Source organism: Excalfactoria chinensis, chromosome 17, assembly GCF_039878825.1.
Source record: "Excalfactoria chinensis isolate bCotChi1 chromosome 17, bCotChi1.hap2, whole genome shotgun sequence".
In the NCBI taxonomy this organism is placed as follows: domain Eukaryota; kingdom Metazoa; phylum Chordata; class Aves; order Galliformes; family Phasianidae; genus Excalfactoria; species Excalfactoria chinensis.
In genome coordinates this window covers 6644017-6663829 of record NC_092841.1, presented here as the reverse complement: position 1 = coordinate 6663829, position 19813 = coordinate 6644017, and the positions used below count along the sequence as shown (strand labels likewise).

General features: G+C 47.4%; 2 protein-coding genes across 2 annotated transcripts in view; both read left to right on the top strand.

The window, feature by feature from the left end:
• The window catches only part of CACNG4 (calcium voltage-gated channel auxiliary subunit gamma 4), a 39299-nt gene extending 29025 nt beyond the window's left edge, over window positions 1-10274 (top strand). The window contains exons 2-4 of the mRNA XM_072351610.1: window positions 909-992; window positions 4938-5078; window positions 6264-10274. Coding sequence (XP_072207711.1) covers window positions 909-992; window positions 4938-5078; window positions 6264-6802 — 764 coding nt within the window. The 3' untranslated portion in view covers window positions 6803-10274. The remainder of the gene's footprint in view (window positions 1-908; window positions 993-4937; window positions 5079-6263) is intronic.
• A 2271-nt stretch (window positions 10275-12545) lies between these two features.
• On the top strand, window positions 12546-19124 carry CACNG1 (calcium voltage-gated channel auxiliary subunit gamma 1). The gene is made up of 4 exons (XM_072352237.1): window positions 12546-12832; window positions 16578-16652; window positions 18042-18179; window positions 18898-19124. The coding sequence occupies exons 1-4, from the start codon at window positions 12592-12594 to the stop codon at window positions 19122-19124; spliced, it is 681 nt and encodes a 226-aa protein (XP_072208338.1). The 5' UTR covers window positions 12546-12591.
• The last annotated feature ends 689 nt before the right edge of the window (window positions 19125-19813 follow it).

Sequence of the window (19813 nt, the reverse complement as noted above, 5' to 3'; positions counted from 1 at the left end):
AACTCACCCGGGGTGATGGATGCTCCTGAGCACCAAAGTGCTGGTTAATGAATAATGAAAGCAGCAAGGCAGGATCACACCTCGAGGCCACACTGCTGCAGGAAGCTCTCAGATAGACCTCCCCGTGCAGCTCCTGCAGTAGCAGGCACAGCTCCCAGGCTGAGACCGGCTGCAGCTCAGCATAATTATAGAAAGTAATATAAAACACCAATGCAAACCTTTATGCAGGTGGACAAAGTGCTGAGCACTCTGCCTTGTTCGCCCATCCAGCCCTGGTGTTGTTTCTGCAGATCTCAGGAATGCTTGCTCAGTCTGGCTTCCTGCATGGGCTCCCAGCTAGCTGAGCAAATATGCCATTAAAAACTGAACCAACTTCGGGGCTGGGGGATGTGCAGGTTTAAGTTGCAGCAGGAAGAGATTTATGGACTTGTTTTCCAATTGAAGAGGCATCAGACAATTCAGCATCCAGCAGCTCTGATAAGGGAAGCAGCAGGGATGAGCATGGCTCTGGTGTCCAGTCTTGCTGTGCAGCCCATGCTATGGGGCAGGGACCCACAGGGACAGCCGTGCTAGGAATAAAAAGCAGCTTTGCAGACTTGGTGTCCTACCAAGGTAAGAACAGCACCGGGAAAGTAAAGCACAGAGAGATTAAAAAACTCAAGAGTGGCAGAGTGAAGAGAATAACAGAAGAATCCTGGCTGTCCCTTCCTGCAGCTGAGCTCCAAACTCAGCATGCTCCAAATTTATAACCTAAGAGATGGTTTCTTGATGGCATAAAACATCAGTGGCAAATTAGTTGCGTAAGTAGAGGACTCCATAGGAAGAGGAAAGGGGAATAAAGCAGAGCTGGCAGAGGAACTTTTACCCGATTCTCTCGAATATGTGTTGTTTGCTTTGTTTTCGTTTAGGAATCTACAAGGGACACTGCTTCCGAATCAACCACTTCCCTGAAGACAATGACTACGACCATGACAGCTCAGAATACCTTCTCCGTAAGTTGGAAAGCACTGCCTGGTGCACAGAGCTAACAGCCTGAGAGCTCGAAAGAGGGATTATTCATTGCAAGAGCCCAGCCCTCAGGGTCCCTATTTTAAGGATTTCCTCCATCCATGGGAACTCACACCATTCTGGTTGTCTTAAAATCACACGGAAATGTTCTAAATGGAAACAAGAGCATTTCCAGATTGGAGAGGATGTTTTACAGAGGGAGCATTTAGTTGGTTCCTGTACCAAAAGCGGTTTGAGGAGTGAATTCCTGCCCATGAGGAAGCTTTTCCTGTCGCTTAAACACAGCCCTTATGCAAGCCTCATCCTTTGCAGCTGCTCCAAACCACCTCCCATGCAGTGAAATTGCTGCAGCTTAGGAAGGAAGCTGAAATTCCTGCAGATAACAGCAAAATCTCAGTGGGAATGTGGGCTGCAATTTCCCTGCATGGCAGCTGGCTGCTGACGCTCTGTGCTGGTGTGAAAGCCCGCACAGAAGTACTTCCATCTACTGACATGGCATTCGTTCTGCCTTCCTCCTGACCACGGCTCACTCAGTTGAAACAACATCTTGGAACCTGAGCGTGAGACTTCATGAATCCTGCAGAACCTGAGTTAGATTTCCCCTTCCCTTGGCTGTCTTACCTTGTTGTTTCTTTCGTGCAAAAGAGCTGCCCAGCGAAGCTGAAAGCAATGCCTTTTGCAAGAGGAAGAAACTGCAGTTCACAAGGTGTTGGGAAAGCTTCAGGGAGCAATGAGCATGGCTGCTGGCTGAGACATCCAGTGAGGCAAAGTGCTCCTCAATTACACCGCTATTAATTACCTGAAACACCACTTAGAGAACCACTCTGTCCTTCTGCTCGCTTCTGGGAAACAACTTCTGTTTACTAAGACAAGAAGGGGGAAAAATAGGGCTCTCTGAAAAGTGTGCTTACCAGAAAACCCGAATCTTTTTTCATCTTTCCTCTTGTCAATTTCGATCAGTCATGATGCTGGGGTGACGTGATTGCAGTGCTTGGGCGAAAGCGAGCTTGCAGAGTGTGAGCGCGGCTGCATTTATCTTTCATACAAAGCCTTGGAACTAATGTTCAATTGATGCCAAGTCAGCTTTAGGAAAGAAACATGATTAGTAAAAGGACTTTAAAGGAAAGATGAATTAAGCAGCGCCTTGATAAAAGTGCATTATGCCATCTTTGTTTGGAAGAAGGGATGGGAAAAACAGTTACAGCCTCTCTGTAAGACAGGAGATGGGTAAATAGTTTGTAGGTGTACTGTGACTGATGATCCTAAAAGCTGCTATCAGGAGTCACTAAGTACAGACCTTAAAAGCAAGCTGGCCCAATCCTTGGTGCCTCCTGCAACACTGGGATGCAGCCACTGCTACCTCAGGTCTGAGCTCACCCTCTGAGCTCTGCACGGAGAGCAGGAACCTCTGTTTTAACTCCTGGAGGGAAAACTGCCACTTCAAATGGAATGAATGCAGATGATTTAGAGATTACTGGAAGGTTATGTACCTAAATCAAGAATAAATGGTCTTATATGTAAATGTACATATCATCTAATGAGACACAGATCTCATCTAACTAGACTTCAGATAAATGTGAACAGAATAGCACCAGCAATATACCCCAGTTCAAAATCCTATTGAAATCAGTGAAAAAATTCCTAATCTTAGGGTGCTTCAGTCCAGGGCATGGGTAGGAGCAGCAGTCTGGATTTTGCCCTTTCTGCACTCAATCTGTTCCCTGCAAAACCAAAAGAGCAGCGGCCCAAGTGACTGCAAACACGTGCAAGGAAGCTGCAAGCCCTCCTGCTCAGCTCCTGCAGCTGCTTACAGAAGGAAGGCAGCATAGGGCCAAACACAGCCTCATGGCTGACGGCACAGCCCATGCAGTGCTTCCCCGAGGTGCCAGCACACAGAGCACGGCCGATGCGAATGGACAGGATGGTAAACAAGGAGAAAGCAGGGGAGAGAGCAAAGCCCAGATTCCCTTAATGTTGTTTGACCTGCTGTCATTTTATTACCAGTACTGGGAGACATATGTAAATTCTACATGGTACCTATGAGCCTCCTTTTAAATTCCAGAGCTGAAAGTAGCCATCGTACCCAAGGGAATACAGTATGTTCTGTTTCTCTTCACATTAATTAACTAATAGAGAAAAATTACCTCTGGGGCTTTTTGCTAGATGTGATACAACCTACCCCGTGTACATGGCACATCTGGCAAGTCCCTTCTCATGCTGTCTCAGAAGCAGTTTAGAGAAGTCCTTTGAAATCACAGAACTGTAGGGGTCAGATGGACCTGTGGAGATCTCCCAGTCCAACCCCACTAAAGCAGGTTCCTTGGAGTAGGCTACAGTCATTATCGAATCATTATAAACGGCTTGAAGATAAAGCATAGGAAAAAGATAAGCAGGTAGTGCGGCCACAGCAGATTTCAATCCTATGCTGCCTTTTGTTGGGATATAAATAGACAGCGATTTGAGGTGCTTCTGTGTCCATGAGCACAGAGTCTTTTTCTGATAACTGACCCCAAAAACTGACCCAAAAGTTAGAGCACTTCTACCTCTGACCACACCCAGGGATGCACCCAGCACAAGAGAATGCACTCTCAGCACTCAGCACACATCCGTCGGTGAGCTGACACCCTCATTCCTTGGGTCTGCCAATTATTGCAAGACTCACTCTGAACAGGAAAGCACCCAACTGAGCTGGGTTAAATCCGGCCAGAACATTCCCCCTCAGCAAAGGACACGTGCAGCAGCCTTGCCAGGTTTGGTAGGAGATGTCCTTTTCTCACAGTGGCAGATCAATACGGGCACAAGCTTCCCAGGCAGGGACTGTCTCTTTGCTTTATGTTTGCACCATCCTAATGAGCCCCGGGCCTGTCGCTGGGGCTCCCAGGGGCTTTGCAGCACACACAAAAGAACTGCTGTTATTAAATGCCCAGCCCTGTCCCTCTTGCAATCTGTGGGAGTTTTGCCACCGGTCACCAGGGGAATCGTTAGAAAGCAATTCAGTAAATTGGCAGCGCCACCGCCATCAGAAGTCAAATGAGAAATCAGCAGCAGCAGCATCTGGCCATTCCTCCTTGGGAAGCAGCACCATGTGTGTCCCCGGGAAGATGGCACCCCAGGGGGACTGCAGCAGCCCATGGTCCCAGATGCCACTTAATGGCAGCCTTTCCCTCCTTGTGCCCCCAGCCCTGCAGGCCCCCCATCCTCCCCATGCGTCTCCTGACACCGTGCTGTCCACTCCCCTTTCATCTGCTGCCTTGCCCTGTAGTGTCCCACAGGGTCTGAAGGCTGGCTAGATGCAGTGGCTTAGATTGTTGTGTAGGGATTTTATAGCCCATACTGATGAATAGGCTGAAGCACACAACATTTTAAGTGACTCCAATAGCTATCAGGAAACTAAACACAAACACCCAAGATTGTTACAATTTCCTCCTTAGATACTTGAAAGATTTCAAAGTCCTAAACAGTCAACAGGGAAGAGAAAAAAAAAAGAGTAATTAGCTCACTGCTAACACAAATGCTGCGGACTCATAAGAGCTTTGCTCACCTTACACATGTGCAACAGACCCTCTGCTGAGGCTGTCCCCAAACAGCGCAGGATTCATCGCCAGCTCATGAATATTTCAGTGCTGCCCGCTGCGTGATGCTGGCTGTCATTTACCTCGTGCTTCATCAGAAATGTTCTGGTGGCATCACATTAAGGCAAAAACATCGGATTTTCCAGGGAGAAACTCAAGAGATTGAAGTCACTCAAATGAGGGTAGCCCTGATATGTTGACCACTCAGCTCGGCTCTCCCACATCTGCCCACAAATGCAGAATCAGTGATAACTGCAGCAAAATGTGGGGTTTGGAGACTTTGCTGTCTCCACAGCAGCACCTGAGGAGGCATCTGAAATGATGGTCTGTTGTGTTTGCTTCCTATCTCCCCTGCAGGCATTGTCCGTGCCTCCAGTGTGTTCCCCATTCTAAGCACAATATTGCTGCTGCTGGGAGGGCTCTGTGTTGGAGCAGGGAGGATTTACAACAGCAAAAACAACATTATTCTCAGCGCTGGAATTCTCTTTGTTGCAGCAGGTACGTCCTCCTTAAACTGAGTCCTTAAAAAGCTCTGCCTTTTTGGATGGAAATATGCATAAGTGCAGCTTTGTCTGGTGGGGAAGCCACCAGCAAGGCCTGGCCTGGCCAAAAATACCATGGGGCAACTCCCAGCCCAGTGAGGAGAGAAGGACACTGCATCACATCCACAGCTCTTCTTCAATTTCCTGAATTTCTTCCCCAAAGTCCCAATTCTTTCAAGCCATTTTCATTGCAGGTGGGCATCACGTGCTCCTGCAGCTTAATGCTGCTGAGCTGCTCATATCCAAATCAGGAAATCCTGTTTTCATTGTTCACTGCCGATGAAGGAGAGCACAAGGGAAACAAGTGAGGTTGAGCCTTCTGGCTGGTTGCAAAGCTTCTGGGACTGATTTTCCCACAGGGTAACTGGGTGACACATCTCTCTCTCTATCCCCTTTCTGGGCTGAGGGCACGACCAACCTCATACTCGGCAAATTTCTTAAGAAAAGAAAATGTTTTTGAAGCTGTACAAAAAGCAAATCCTTGAGAAACTTTCATTTTTCTTGAAAAAGAAATTGCAGGAAGCTAAAGCTTGTAGCATGCAGCTTTTGCTCTACTTAAAACGTACTAAACATAAGATGCCTAAATAGAGGCACGAATCAATTATCTCATACATCCTGACCCTTTTTTTCTCCTCTTATGTGAGGACAGATAAACTTCACCTATGCTAGGTGAGTGTGCTTCTCACATTAGAAACGTCCAAGAGAGTCATCCACATTGTTAATAGCTTTCCCTGAAGCTCACATTAAGCATGCTGCATTCAGATGGAAATTCAGCAAGGTGGAAGAGAACTTGTCTTGATCAAGGTGAACAGCCATAGCCCTGAGCTCAAAATGTATTTTTATTACTAACAATATTAGCAAATTCCCATACGCTGCTTCTTTCCCATCATGTCAATGAGGAAACGGGGACAGATCCCACTGAATCTTTTAAGATCTTTGCAAGCAACCACAATCATGATGTGGGTCTATTCTTTGTTTTTGAAGGAAGAACTAAGTCTTTAGATAGTTAAAAAAGTAAATGTAACTTAATGAAATTTCCTGGTCATAGTCTTAGAAGTATTCTTGTCTAGAAGGTAACATGGCTTGAATTTTTTAATTCCCCAGCCACGTGACAGCTGACTTCTGTTTTTTCTCTCACTAGGACTAAGTAATATCATAGGGATCATTGTCTACATATCAAGCAACGCAGGTGACCCAAGTGATAAGCGAGATGAGGACAAAAAAAACCATTACAACTACGGTTGGTCTTTCTATTTTGGAGCCTTGTCTTTTATCGTGGCCGAAACCATAGGTGTTCTGGCTGTGAACATTTATATTGAGAAGAACAAAGAGCTGAGGTTTAAGACCAAGAGGGAATTCCTTAAGACTTCTTCCAGTTCTCCTTATGCCAGGATGCCAAGCTACAGGTACAGGAGGCGGAGATCCAGGTCCAGTTCTCGATCTACAGAGCCTTCTCCATCTAGAGACATTTCCCCGGTTGGCATGAAGATAGCAAGCACCATTCCCATGAACGAGATTTCCATGTACACTCTTTCCAGAGAGCCCTTGAAGGTCACAACAGCCGCCAGCTACAACGCAGACCAAGAAGCCAGTTTTCTGCAGGTCCACAACTTCCTTCAGAAGGAATTTAAGGAAGGACTCCACGTCAACATGGTCAACAGGAGAACAACGCCTGTCTGAAGTTCCTTCCCTCCCTGTGCTTTTTGACGAGAATATCAGAACAGACCTGTCATGAAAGAGAAGGAGCGACGTTAAAATACCCTCTCACCTCTTTAACTGTGGCATGTATTGAGGCAGCAAGTGGGGATCCTCTGGACCAACATAAAGATGTTACACGCTTGTAGCTTTTTCAAAGCTATTTGGAGTTTGTTTCTTTCAGTTCTTGGTGTCACAAGATGAAGGTAGTTCATGTCCCTGCACTTTTGTAATGTGTACAAAGCCTTGGAGAAGCTGCGAAGGACTTGCCACCAGTGTGACTCAAGGGTCGCAGAATTGTTGTACAACTGTTTTCTAAATCGAGATCCCTTACTACAAACTTGCAACTATAATTTACGACCAAGCCCAAGGATACGAACTAGTCCTCCAGCGATCCGCTCCCCTTTGACACAGCGTGAGCTTTGCCTCTTCCAAAAAAAAAAAAAACATAAAAAGAAAAAAAAAGAAAAACATAGAAGATATTTTTGAAGGCAACAATGTCTAAAACTGACCTGTGCTACTGAACCCGTAGATCATCCATGTGCTGAGCATTACAGACTCCCTGATGGGGCACTGAGGGGTCTCCTACCTGGGGGTGGAAGGCAATCCTCTGGGCAGCGCAGGTGGGGAGAACAGGGTGGGTGCATTGCCCAGCGCCTAGCAAGGGCGGGATTAAGGTAGGTGGGACTTGAGCGTCTTTGCAAATATCATTTCTTGCCTAACAATTAGAAAACTTGAATTCTCATTCTGACTAGCCCTAGTGCCTGATCTGGCGAGGTGCTGAGTGCTGTCTGCCAGGAGCAGGCCCCTGCGGACTGCGTACAACCAGGGTGAGGAGCAGGGCTGAGCCTGCGACCACAGCCCCCATTTCCTTACTGCTTCACAAGTGCAACACTAACGCTACTGGAAACTAAGATATCTGAGCAACACATGTATGAAGATGAGAAGCTGATATGTTTGGTCTAGCAACACATCCTGCAGCAATGGGAGCTGGGCGTTAACAGAATGGATGGTGACTGTGTTTTTTTGAAGTGGAACAAAAACAATCACCGTTTATGAAATATTTATTAAACTTTTTATTACGAATAAATGCCGCGTGGTACAAGGTATAGTTGCTTTTAGATGGAAATGATGGGTCAGCCTAATTTAATTTATTTTGTAATGATGCTTCTACTTACGTGCAGAGAGCCCACAGGAAACTCTATGCATCTCCAAAGGGGAGATTGGTCTGCACCCTTTGCTTCTATATGTTTCTATAAAAGGGTCTGAATTATTTTTTCTTTTAAATTTCTGCTTTTGTTTTTACACCTAGGCTTGGATTCTCAAATCTTGAGGGCCCAACTTGAAGGTAATTTAGTTTAACAGTACTCACATCTCTTTTAGTAATCATTCAGCCAAGCCATACGAGAATGAGGTGCCCGATTCCCCTTGAACGAGTTAGTTGCAATGAGAGAGGAGCATCCAGTTCCTGTAGGCTGCTTTGAACACATCCATCTTTTTCGCCCTGAAAATCTTTGCTACCTGAAGACTAGAGAAGTGGTGACAAGGAAAGAACATGACTTGGGAAACTGACAGTGAGAGAAATCAGCCAAGCTGTTAAAACCTCGTTAGTCTTAACTCACCCTATGGTGGCCGCAGTGTCGCAACGCAATGGTGGTTTGGATGCGAGGCTTTCAGCCAGTGGAACCAAGTCCTCCAGCGAAGCCCTGGGGGAGCTGCCTTAACAACCCACTAAGTCAAACCTCTCCCTCCCACCTAAACCCTGCTTGGCCCTCTCTCCTTGCAAGAACCGAGACAATGCTCAGTCTTAAGTGCAAGTCTTCCCCTAGTCGCTGTCTTGCTCTGTTCTGCCCTCATCATGGCAGATGATGGAAAGCATTATTTTGGCAAACCATCCAGCAGAGGTGGGCTGGAGCCTTCATCCCTGCTTGTTATGAATTTCCATTCAGGTTAAAACTCTGCTGGGATCCTTTTTCAGACCTCTGAACTCTGAGAGCTGATACGAACGGAGTGATGGGAACTATTGAAAAGAAGTAGAAAACATCGTGCTTCTTTCTGTATCAACACACTATGGAGAAAGGTATTACACGAGCTTTTTAAAAATATTCAAACAGAGGCAGACAAGAAAACTTTTTTACCTACTTTTCGGCTAGGACAACGTAAAAGAATTCTAAAATTATTGAAGTTCTTGACGAAAGGTTTTTTTTACAAGAATCTTTATGCTTTCAAACAATAAATTATTTCCTACTTTTTGAGACTTCGTAATATTAAAATACTTTGATTAGCTATGATAGAAGTAGAAGTTTGCAATGAAAAAAGAAAACCTTCTGTCTCATTAGTGTGTCATACTAAGTGCTAATTAATTTACATCTAATTATAGTCAATGTATTTTTCAAGTGCAATTTCCCAGAACTATTTGTTTCCCACTGTGTTAATAAACTAATAGTTAGAAATAAGTCCCATCCGTGTTTACTGTAATTAAGAATAAAACTGTTCCCTTTCAAACCAGGAGTTAGATATAGGCTGTTTGTTCTAAACTCATATCCATTGAACAGAAAGTGGACGGTGTGAGGTTCCCTTTGCGCCTTGGTTTTGTTCTTTCTACCTTCATTTGGAGTAAATATGCTTAAATGCTCTCACAGTGGGGATGTGTCCCTGGGATGGTGCTGAGACATGGATTCGAGGCACTGGGAGGTGATGGGGATTGGGATGCACGTCCTGTGGGAGGATGGGACAGTGATTTCACATCCCAAAAGCCAAGGTCTGTGTCAGACTGCAGCATGCTGCCTTGTTCAGCCAAAGCAAAAAAACAAGCTGTGACATCTGACAATTCCAATAAGAAAAAATAAAATACCCCCAAAATCCCTTTTCCTGTAGGAAACTTTGATTCCAACAAAACTGATTTGTGATCCCTGAGTGTGAATGGTATCGATGTATCAGAAGGCACTGGATTGCTGTTGGACTTTGAAACCACTCAACGATAGTTTAAAATATACCTGTTTCTCTGCATCTCTCTGTTCATCCCCAGACAGCATCCAAAACAGATCAGCCCCAGTTTCTCAGTAAGGCCTGCAGGTATCATCATCCCATCATTAACAACAGCCGGTCCTTTGGAAATAGCCTATAGCAGACCACAACAGCAGAAATGCTATTGGAGCAGATTCCATTCTATGAGAAACAAATTTTGGGTATCTCATCAGCTCTCTCTTTTTGGTTTCTCATACAGAATAGGAGAAATCATTTCATGTGCCCGTACCAATAACAGTAAACTCTTTTTATATTTCCTTTCTGTATGGATCACAACTCCACAAGGGCTAATATATCACATCCCTTGAGGTTGCATTTCTGTCTGCAGTTCTAACGTGTTATTGCCACTGTGCTTCAGTTCTGCTGGTGTAATCACAACCGTGTATAATGTACTTAATCCTTCCTTTTTAAATAAACCATTTTAAATGTATATCTGGGTTTGCGTGGAGAAAGATCTATAGATTCTCAGCTTCCAGATTCTCTGAGATGCAATTTCTGCATTGTTTTGTTCTTTTTTTATGTTTCTACCTATTTTGATGGCAGCTGGTTCATTTTACTGGAAGGGTTGGAACACTCTTGTGTTCACACAGACCAAGAAATACCCAGGATAAGCATCTCTACAACATTTCCAGACATTTCAGTAGGAACCCCAGAAAAAAAAAAACACCTCCTAGTTTCTAGATTCTATGATTCTTGTTACCAGACTGAACGTGGCCCAGATGAGGCACACTCTTTAGCTGTTGGCTTGGTGTCTTCCTCAAATGCTTCTTTTAACTTTCCCTTCCCATTTCCTACGCCTCCAGATGGTCTTTCATGAGGAGGCTGCATTTGTGCCTGCAGACCTGCAGCCCCCGGTGCTCACAGATACGTGGGGTATCACAAACAGGGAGGCTGTGGAGAGGGGAGCCAAGGCAGAGCCCTTACAGCTCTGGGGCGGCATTGCCTGAAGGGACAGAGCCTGCAGGGAACAGCACACCACGGGGCTGCTGGGCTGGCAGGTGGGCAGCAGGCTTTTTTTTCTATTAAAAAACACATGAAAACAAAAACCTGCTTCATTCTCACCGTCTGAGAGGATTTCAGCCTCAGTCCTTGTCACCCGGTGAGGGTCTTCTGCAAGAAGGGAGCTGTAGGTTCCGGTTAGTGTGCTTGTGGTGGGCACTGAGGTCAATCAGCACAGAATGCAGAGAGGTGCAGATGCTGGGGGAGCAGAGCCATGCCAACACCTCTGCTGGGACAAAAAAGGCAACACTTGGTCACGAGACATCATTTACCATTGTCTTGAGTAAAGAAACATGACCGTGCCATTTTCACTTTTTCACTCGCTGCTGCTAAGTGCCTCTAATTACAGCCCTGCCTGCTTCCCAACAGGTCCTCATTAATACTCTGTTTATATTTCAAGTGATATTGATTTTTAGAGGCAAATGCTGCTCAGCTGACACAGGGACACAGCAAGAGCCATTCCTCTCTGCTCCTTCTTCCCCTTTGGGTATCAGCTTCACTGGATGTTTGTCCAGAAATCCCCCATAGTTTGGGGGAAACAGGTCCTGTGGGAGCACAGCCCAACCAAGGAGTTTCCTCTCTCAAGAACCATTGGCACCAAATCATGTTTTTTTGCCAGGGAAGGATGAAATTTTCCCTTTTCATTCATTTTCTTTATTTCCTGAATGTTCTTTAACAAAATTCACACCCACATCCCCCCCCCAAAAAAAGGAAGGAAAAAAGAAAGGCAAATTCTGAGGGACAATCCAGATCACAGAGTACCTGAATGAGAGCAGAAAGCAGGATCCTTGTCAGCACTGGACGAGACTCAAAAACCTACAGCAACAAAAGAAGTGATGATAGGCCTCATTAATTCGATCTGGCACCTCTGGACCTTTGTTTTGACACCAGATTGGGGTGTTCATAAAACAGCAGTGGAGCAGCATTGAAATCATCTCGACATGATGCTCCTCTGGACAGCATGGCCAGTGCCTCACCGCCCTCTGGGTGGAACATATCCTTTCAATATGGAATCACAGAATGGTTCGGGATAGAAGGGACCTTCAGGTATCATTTAGTCCCAACCATTCTCCAGTAGCAGTACAATGATATATCATAAATTTACAGTAATTCAGAAGTTAAAGTTTGGATATAAACCTTTCTCTCCTTCTGGAGGGAACCACAGCACCATCCTTCAGACACTTCTAAATACCTTCACGAGTCAATATGAGTAAAAATAAGCAATAGAACAGATAAATTGGCTCCTTTGGCATGTCCTTTACAGCCTGCCCTTCTGCTAGCACCCAGCTCCAAAGCTCCCCGTGCAGACACAGCCACGAGCTGCCGGCGTGTGCAGGCACTTTGCAGGCTCTGGCTCTGTTATTAAGCTATTTAGGATCAGACTGAACGCAGCTCCGCCGCTATTATAAACACAGATGGCTTAGAACCTAGCTGAAAAGTTAATCATCCCTTTAATGCCTATTTCTGGTCATGCTGCAAGTCAGCAGAACGGAGCCTTTCAGTGGCGGTAGCGGCTCCAAAGGAGCACCCGCTTGGCCGTGGGAATCCAAAACAAACGTGGGATGGGACGGGGCGGAAAGCTGAGCTTTCCTCTCTCTGTGCATTAATAGCCTCCTGACACAGCCCAGCAGCTGGGGCTGACATTTGCAGAGGCTCAGACGCGCCAGGACGAAGGGAGCCCGCGTGGGGAGGCTGCGGGTGAGCAGGGCCCAGGGCAAGGCGGCCCAGGAGCCGCATCCCAGCCCGGGATGGACGAGACCAAACCCCTGAAGGTGCGGCTCACCTTCTGCGTGCTGCTGGTGGGCGTCTCGCTGCTCTTCGCGGCCGTGGTGACGGACCACTGGGCTGTGCTGAGCCCCAGGGTGGAGGACTTCAATGCCACCTGCGAGGCGGCTCACTTCGGGCTCTGGAGGCTCTGCACGAAGCGGATTCAGGTGCAGGAGCAAGGTGCCAAAGAGAGGGGCTGCGGGCCCATCAGCCTGCCTGGAGGTACGTATGGCCGGCTGCCCTTGTGTGGCACTTTGCTTGGGAGGCTGCAGGATGTTGTGGGAACCAAATGTGGCCCACTGGGCTGCACATTGCTGTGTGTTTGCAGCTGCATTTGAGTCATCGTCTCCAGTGCAATGGCAGCAGGGGGTAGAAGGGGAAGAGGGTCAGGCACGGTGGGAATTGGGATGGAGTGAGCTTTGCTGATATCCCACAGCACCCAGGTGCACTGACAGCAGTGGGCAGAAGGAGGGTTTAGAGGACTGGGCCCAACTGCATGGCTGTGCCTTTCGGATCTCCTGAGCCTGCTCATGGCCAGCACTAGCTTATCCCCAAGCAGTTTCAAGAACAATCATTTCTCAGGGCAGGGAGCTGCCGTTTATATTGTGAGCTTCTAACAAGGAGCCGTAAACTCCAACAAGGAGTTCAAAACCAACTTGCTCCACCCTGCACTCTTCTCTCCCCATTTTCCCCTTCTGCAGTCAATGGGGAGCGGGCTCAGCTCCGCGCGCGGTGCCAAGTCAGCAACATTTACGCCGCGTGCGCTGACGTTCCCATTCGTGACTGTGCTGCAGGAGGCCCATAGGGAACTGGACACCTTCCAGGTCAGAAAAAAACAGGACTGCCTTCATGTCAGCTATGCTGCTAGCAATGAAATATATACGTTAGCATATACTCGAAAACTTCCCGCGAACATTCTTAGTGCCCGTGTTTGCTGTATGCTGCCCGTATTAGCACAGTTCTTTGTCTATTTGGCCAAATTATGTGTTCTGAAGAGCGGGGCTCAGTCGCAGCGCTCAGATCTGCCTCGAACCAAATTTGGGAGTGTGTCATTCGCTGCTTCTCACAGAGGTGGTTGTGTGCCCAGGAGCACGTTGCTCACACTCTGCCCTTCCTCACTCGGGGAGCACAGCACCCACAGAAGGAAAACCATAGAAATTGCTCAATAAACAACAAAATGGCACAACTGCAGGGTAAATATAAAGCCCATAAATATCCAGCTGTCTGCAGACAGCAGTTTTGTGGCCAGGGCAGCATGAATGCAGCTCCTGCCTTTGACAGACACCAGCATGTGCTCACAGAGCACTGAACCCCAGCCCAGCACTGCCTTTCTCTGCAAAGAACCTCATGGAGCTGAGGCCCACACTGGACAGCCTGCAGCTTTTTCATTGTTTATAAAAATATTTGGCACTTTGGATGATATCTCGTGCCATAAGCAGCATCGGGGCCTTCAGAGCCCCTTGCATTCTCACCTCTGTCATAAAAACAACACCCAAATCCCCTTTGTTGTTCACCATGGGGAAGTGGGGAGAGCACAGCCCCCCTGGGCTGGGGCTGCTTAATGCTCAGTGTGCTCATTGGATTGATCTCAGTCCACTGAGGGGACAGAGAAGCTGTGCAGCCTGCAGCCGTCAGGGAAACCTGAATGGAGCAACAGGGAGTGGAGATGCAGACGTTGGTTTTCCTGGAAATCATGAGATGTGGTCAGAGATCACTGCCAGCCCTGGAAAAGAAACAGCAGAATTTATCACTGCTTTAATGAGCATTTATCAGCCAGTCCCTGAGGAAGAAATGGATGCCACAATTAGCACTATTTATTGGGTTTTGAGCCCAGCACAGCTCAAAAAAGCAGAGGATGCGTTGGCTTGCAATCCACAGAGCAGAACTGTGATTTAGGCAGAACTTTAAAATTTTACAGCACTCTTGCGAGGATGCTGACAAATTGGAGAGGATTCAGTGAGCTACTATAAGAGAGATGAAGTCCGGGGAAAAGGCCATAAAAGCTGGGAAATTTCAGGTGAATACTATGATGTTTTCACCTGTGGTCTGAAGCCCAATGGGACAATGCATTGCTGGGGGAGCACAGCTCACCTCCACCTCCAGGAGAGCTCAGAAGTACGCTCCTAGCTCAGGGCAGCAGCAGAGATGGGAGCTCGTAAGTGTGGGAACATGGGAGCCAGCATCTGGAATAGAGAGGAAACGTAGCAGAGCAAATAGGTTACCAGCAGATCTGCCTTGTTCCCCATTGGTCCATATCTCCCCAGTAAGGATGGATCTAAAGAGAAGGAGCCAGAAGCGTTGCAGGTGACCTGCAGCAGGGAGGATAGTTTGTGATAAACCACACACTTATGTCCCTGAAGTTCACAGTGGCCCTAAATGACTGCAGAGCTGCTCTATCAGCATATGACCTGTGGCAGAGAGAATGCAGTTAAGGGGTGGAGAGAAACAAAGATTGCCACAAAATTTCCTTCCATTATAAAACTCAATTTAAATCCCATCCATTATGTAAATGTGCTGTGACACAAATGGGCTTTTCTCTAATTCATGGTGGCACCAGAGAGGGACTGAAGTGCCTCAGTTCTCTTGAGTAACAGGGAATCTTGTTGATAAAGGCATTCCCAGCTCAGCAGTGCACCAACGTGTCTTTAAACTGAAAACAATACATCACAGCAGAAAATTCCCTCTCTCTGAGAGGTTTCTGTGCGCTCCCCTTCACTGAGCCTTCGTGGAGTGAAGGGTTGGATCCCTGCATAGCCACTGCTCTGCTGCTGCTGGCTTCACCTCACACTTTGAACAGCCAACCAACCCAAGATGGAGCACAGCATTTGCATCCCATCTCCCTTTAGCACAGGAGCTGAAGAATTCCCCAGCCCGGGTCACCAGACCCTCACTGATATCAGGCACTGGCATGCAGCCTCTGCTCTGGGCCTCAGAATAGGCAATTTTAGACACTGAGGTCTGAGTTCAGCTATGTTTTCTCCAGGGATAATATAGAACAGGTCAGGAGATGCCAGAGCTGAACATGAACTGGGTCTTCAGCGAGAAGAAGCTGCAGATGGAATAAAATTCAGCTTTTAAAACAAGCAGATAACAGCATCTCTGAGGAATCTTCCACTAATGGGCCCAAAAACGCTGCCTTGGAATTGCTCGTCCCCTGGGAGAGGGAAAGTAAACCTTCCTTGAAACAGTAACTGCAATCTGCCATTTACATGACAGCAAAAAAACAAAAGAACCCAAGATGTACCACAGAGTGCTCTGCTGCCTCCACCACCAGACAAGAAAGCTGTGAATAAACAACAAATACAGTTTGCGCTGGTAGCTCCTGGAAGGCAATGCTGGCTCCACGACTGAACAGACCAGAGGTTGTTGGTGGTAGGAGCCAGTGATCCTAAAGGGACAAACCGGGGTGCAGAAAGGCCCTCCAGCCCCGCACAGCAGAGCGCTGTAGGTGCACATTTGCAGCCGAATTCCCTACAAGCAACTGCTCCCCACCTCCACACCCCTCCAAGCTTCCAATTAAACAGGTTATAAATAGCAGACACCCTTCGTCCCAGCCGTGCTGCTGCCAGGCTGGGGCTCAGCAGTGTGAGTGACGTTGCGGTGTGAAGGGAAGGTGTCCAACCAGCAGCTTTGTCTCCGTGCTGCTCTTCTGCAGGAAGCGATCCCAGGAGGGCACCCGGGGAAGCACAGCTGTCAGTGCTGCTTAAGCACCTCCTGAGTGTTCTGATAGATCAAGGCCCAAATCCTCGAGGTCTGCCTCCTGCTGCTGGTATTACTTTAGACAAAATAAAGGGGGAAGGGGGAAAGAAAGCGTTGGCTGGATGTCTGCAGCAGGAATGAGATCCCATTAGCACCTATCCTAAAAACACCGCAAGTCTGCTACATCGGTAGAAAGTCAATCCCATTTTGCTGTATTTTATCAGTGGTTTCCAAGCGCGCGGAATTAAATATCCTTTTTCCCTTTCAGCTCACAACTGCTCCTATTTCAAGCACTTCACTCCCGGACAGAGCTCGGAGATATTTGAAGTTACCACCCAGAAAGGTAAGAACAGCCCTGAAAAGCTTCTCTCCAACACAACACAAATCAAGGAGCACATGGGATGTAGGTGAATCATAGAATGGCCTGGGTTAAAAGAGACCACAGTGTTCATCCAGTTTCAACTCCCTGCTACGTGCAGGGTCACCAACAACCAGACCGAGCTGCCCAGAGCCACATCCAGCCTAGAAGGAGCAAGGAGGTCCCCAGAATGAGGGTTCCATCCTGGCTCCATGGAAAGCAGGAGAGGAATTTCTATCAGATCCCACCCCCACGCTGCCAGCACAAGAGCATCCCAGCTCCACCACTACCTGCCACGCTCCGAGCCTCACCATGGAAGCAAGAAGACATCAGTGAAGGATTTCACATCACAACCAACTCTGTGGGGCAGCTCCAGCACCTGGGAAAGACAGCTGAACAGCGTAACATTATGGAAACCACAGTGAAATAGTGGCAATGAGAACAAAGAGGGATACGTTTTCCCTTTCGCAGCAACAGCCACGTCTTGATGGGAGCTAATTAGTAACAGGCAAAATGATTCCTCACGACTTTGCCTGGAAGACTTGTTTGTTTTTTTAAATGGCCTGAAAGGCGAATCTGGTCAGGCACTGTGGTGTTCACGCATGGCTACGTGTGTTAAATATTAAGCTAATCTGAAAAGAAACGCAGTGTCCAAAGGAAGGTCTGAATGCCCCAATTAGTGGTTCTCCCCTCCACACAGCTGTGCTGCGGCTGGGCAAAGCATATAGAGCTTGTCTTGGTGGGCTGAGCAGCCAGCAGGGCACTTATGGAGGGTTCATCCTCCACCCTGAAGAAGCTGAGTCCTCATAGAGCTGGAAATCATTACCTTAGAGAAAAATCAGTAAATAAAGCCCATGCCAACACGTCACCTTTGGCCTCATTGGCCTGCTCAGATGCTGAGCCCTATGGAGCACAAGAATCCCACCCATGCGTGGGGTCTTGGTGCTGCCCTGCATCTCAGGCAGAAATAGCACAGAGCTGCTTGTCTGCTGTAGAAGCAGAGCATGGAGGGATGGAAGAAATGATCATGGAGCCCAGTCAGCCTGCAGCAGTAACAGCTTCACAGCAGAGCTGCAGCAGCTCCTGCCCAAAGCTTGCTCAGACCAACACAGCTACCACGTGGTCTTCCTGCTGATGTTCCTAAGTAGGTTCCCTCTCTGTCTTTATAGCCTTTGCATTCCTAAGTCTTGCAGCCAGTACCTGATCTTGCTTTTACCCGAGGGAAACACTGCATTTCTCAGAGCCCTTTCTCTGCAGCAATGAGAGGACACCCTTCTTTCGAAGTGACCTACCACAAAATCACAGCAGCCAATGGGAACACGCTCAAAACATGCAAACGTTCACATCCTTTTGGTGTTTGCTTTCCTTTGGCAGAATACAGCATTTCAGCTGCAGCCATCGCCATCTTCAGCGTTGGCTTTGCAATCATCGGAACAATCTGCGTCCTCTTCTCCTTCCCGAAGAAGAGGGACTACCTGCTGAAGCCAGCATCCATGTTCTACACCTTTGCAGGTAGGAACACCTTTGTGCTGCTTGCTCTTAGCACATAGCACAGCACTGAGAAACTCGGGTAAACCTTGGGTGGATGGAAAAACTGCTCAGTGCCCGGGGAGTGACATTTTCTTCCCGGTCACAATGAGATGCCATGTCTCTGTGTGGTGCTCCAGCTCTGAAAGAGTGCAGCTCAACATCACACAATAGCCTGAATTTTCTACAGCTGCCTTTAAAAGGGGCATTTCTGACACATTAAGTGCAGGCCCTGGTCTAAATCAGAGCGATACGCTGTTCTATCTCATTTATTCTAAACAGAGCAGTATATGAGAGCTCAAACCAAAGAAACAGCTGATCCAGGCCCAAAACATGTAACTGTCTCCTCAAAATAAGATTACGTTTACACAGAGCTACTAATACCTTGTTGTACCACAATGATTGAAAGACAGAGGTGCAAACTATCACCTCCATGAAACCCTTATTCTATCTTTGGACAAACTCCATAAGGCACACAATTATTCCATCACTTCAGGTTTCCCATTCAAGCCCTCCCAAAATGCAATGCTCAGCAAGTCATCAGCACCTGCGGTGATAGGAATTGCTCTGAGCATTGCTGGCATTGGTTCCTTCAAACACTGAAGTCGGTGGCTCACCTGTGAACACCGCAGCATGCAGAAAGGTGGTTAAGGATGGACAACTGACAGCCGGTTGTTCTATCCACTGCTCTCATCTCCTTCAGGTCTCTGCATCATCATCTCCGTGGAAGTCATGAGACAGTCTGTGAAAAGGATGATCGACAGCAAGGACACAGTCTGGATGGAGTACAGCTACTCCTGGTCCTTCGCCTGTGCCTGTTCCGCCTTCGTCCTGCTCTTCATCTTCGGAATCATCCTCCTCCTCATCGCGCTGCCCCGCTTCCCCCAGAACCCCTGGGAGACCTGCATGGATGCAGAACCCGAGCACTGATGCTCCCCATGTGCCCGGGAGAAGCCAGAGAGTGTCTTGATAAAATTTGTCTTTTTTAAGATGTCGGGATCTCGCTGTACGATGTGCACTCCATTAACTAAGTCATTAATGAACCAAGGCATGTTCAGTTGTAACTATTACTCTGTTTCTTTTCTTCCTTTATTATTACTAAGAAGAGAGGGCACTCAGAGCAGCGCTGTGGCTGAAGGGCACTGCTCTCTTCCACCTCCCCCTGCCAGGGGCTGTTTTGCCACTTGTGAGCACAAGGGACAGCTCGTGCCATGGTGCAGAAGGCTTCCCCAGGGCACGTGGCATTGCTGGGGCTGGAGAGCAGCTCCATGAGGGGTAATTCCAGCCCTGTGGGAGCCCACCTCCCCCTGTGCCGCACTGCTCTGCCTCCTGATGAGGAGTGAGCTCACCGCCCAAATGCAATGGAGATCCTTACACTGTTCTAGCATTGGGATCAACATTTAACTTACAGACTTGCACCAACACGGTTCCATTCTTTTGAATTAAGCACAGCAAAAAAAAAAAAAAAAAAAAAAAGAAAACCAAAAAAACCCACAAACCAAGACATAATTTCTGCTCTGTTCAAACTTTGGTGCCAAAGATCAAGGCATAGTGAACATTAAAAGCAATATTTTCCTCCAACAAAAAGCATAACCTTCCAGTAGCCCTATTTTCTGGGA

What these genes read in the sequence shown, in the direction of transcription:
- CACNG1 (XM_072352237.1), top strand. Translation starts at nt 12,592, where the DNA reads ATGGACGAGACCAAACCCCTGAAGGTGCGGCTCACCTTCTGCGTGCTG. An exon ending in GCCCATCAGCCTGCCTGGAG is followed by an intron (nt 12,833 to 16,577) that starts GTACGTATGGCC and finishes TTTCCCTTTCAG; the next exon opens with CTCACAACTGCTCCTATTTC. An exon ending in TGAAGTTACCACCCAGAAAG is followed by an intron (nt 16,653 to 18,041) that starts GTAAGAACAGCC and finishes TTCCTTTGGCAG; the next exon opens with AATACAGCATTTCAGCTGCA.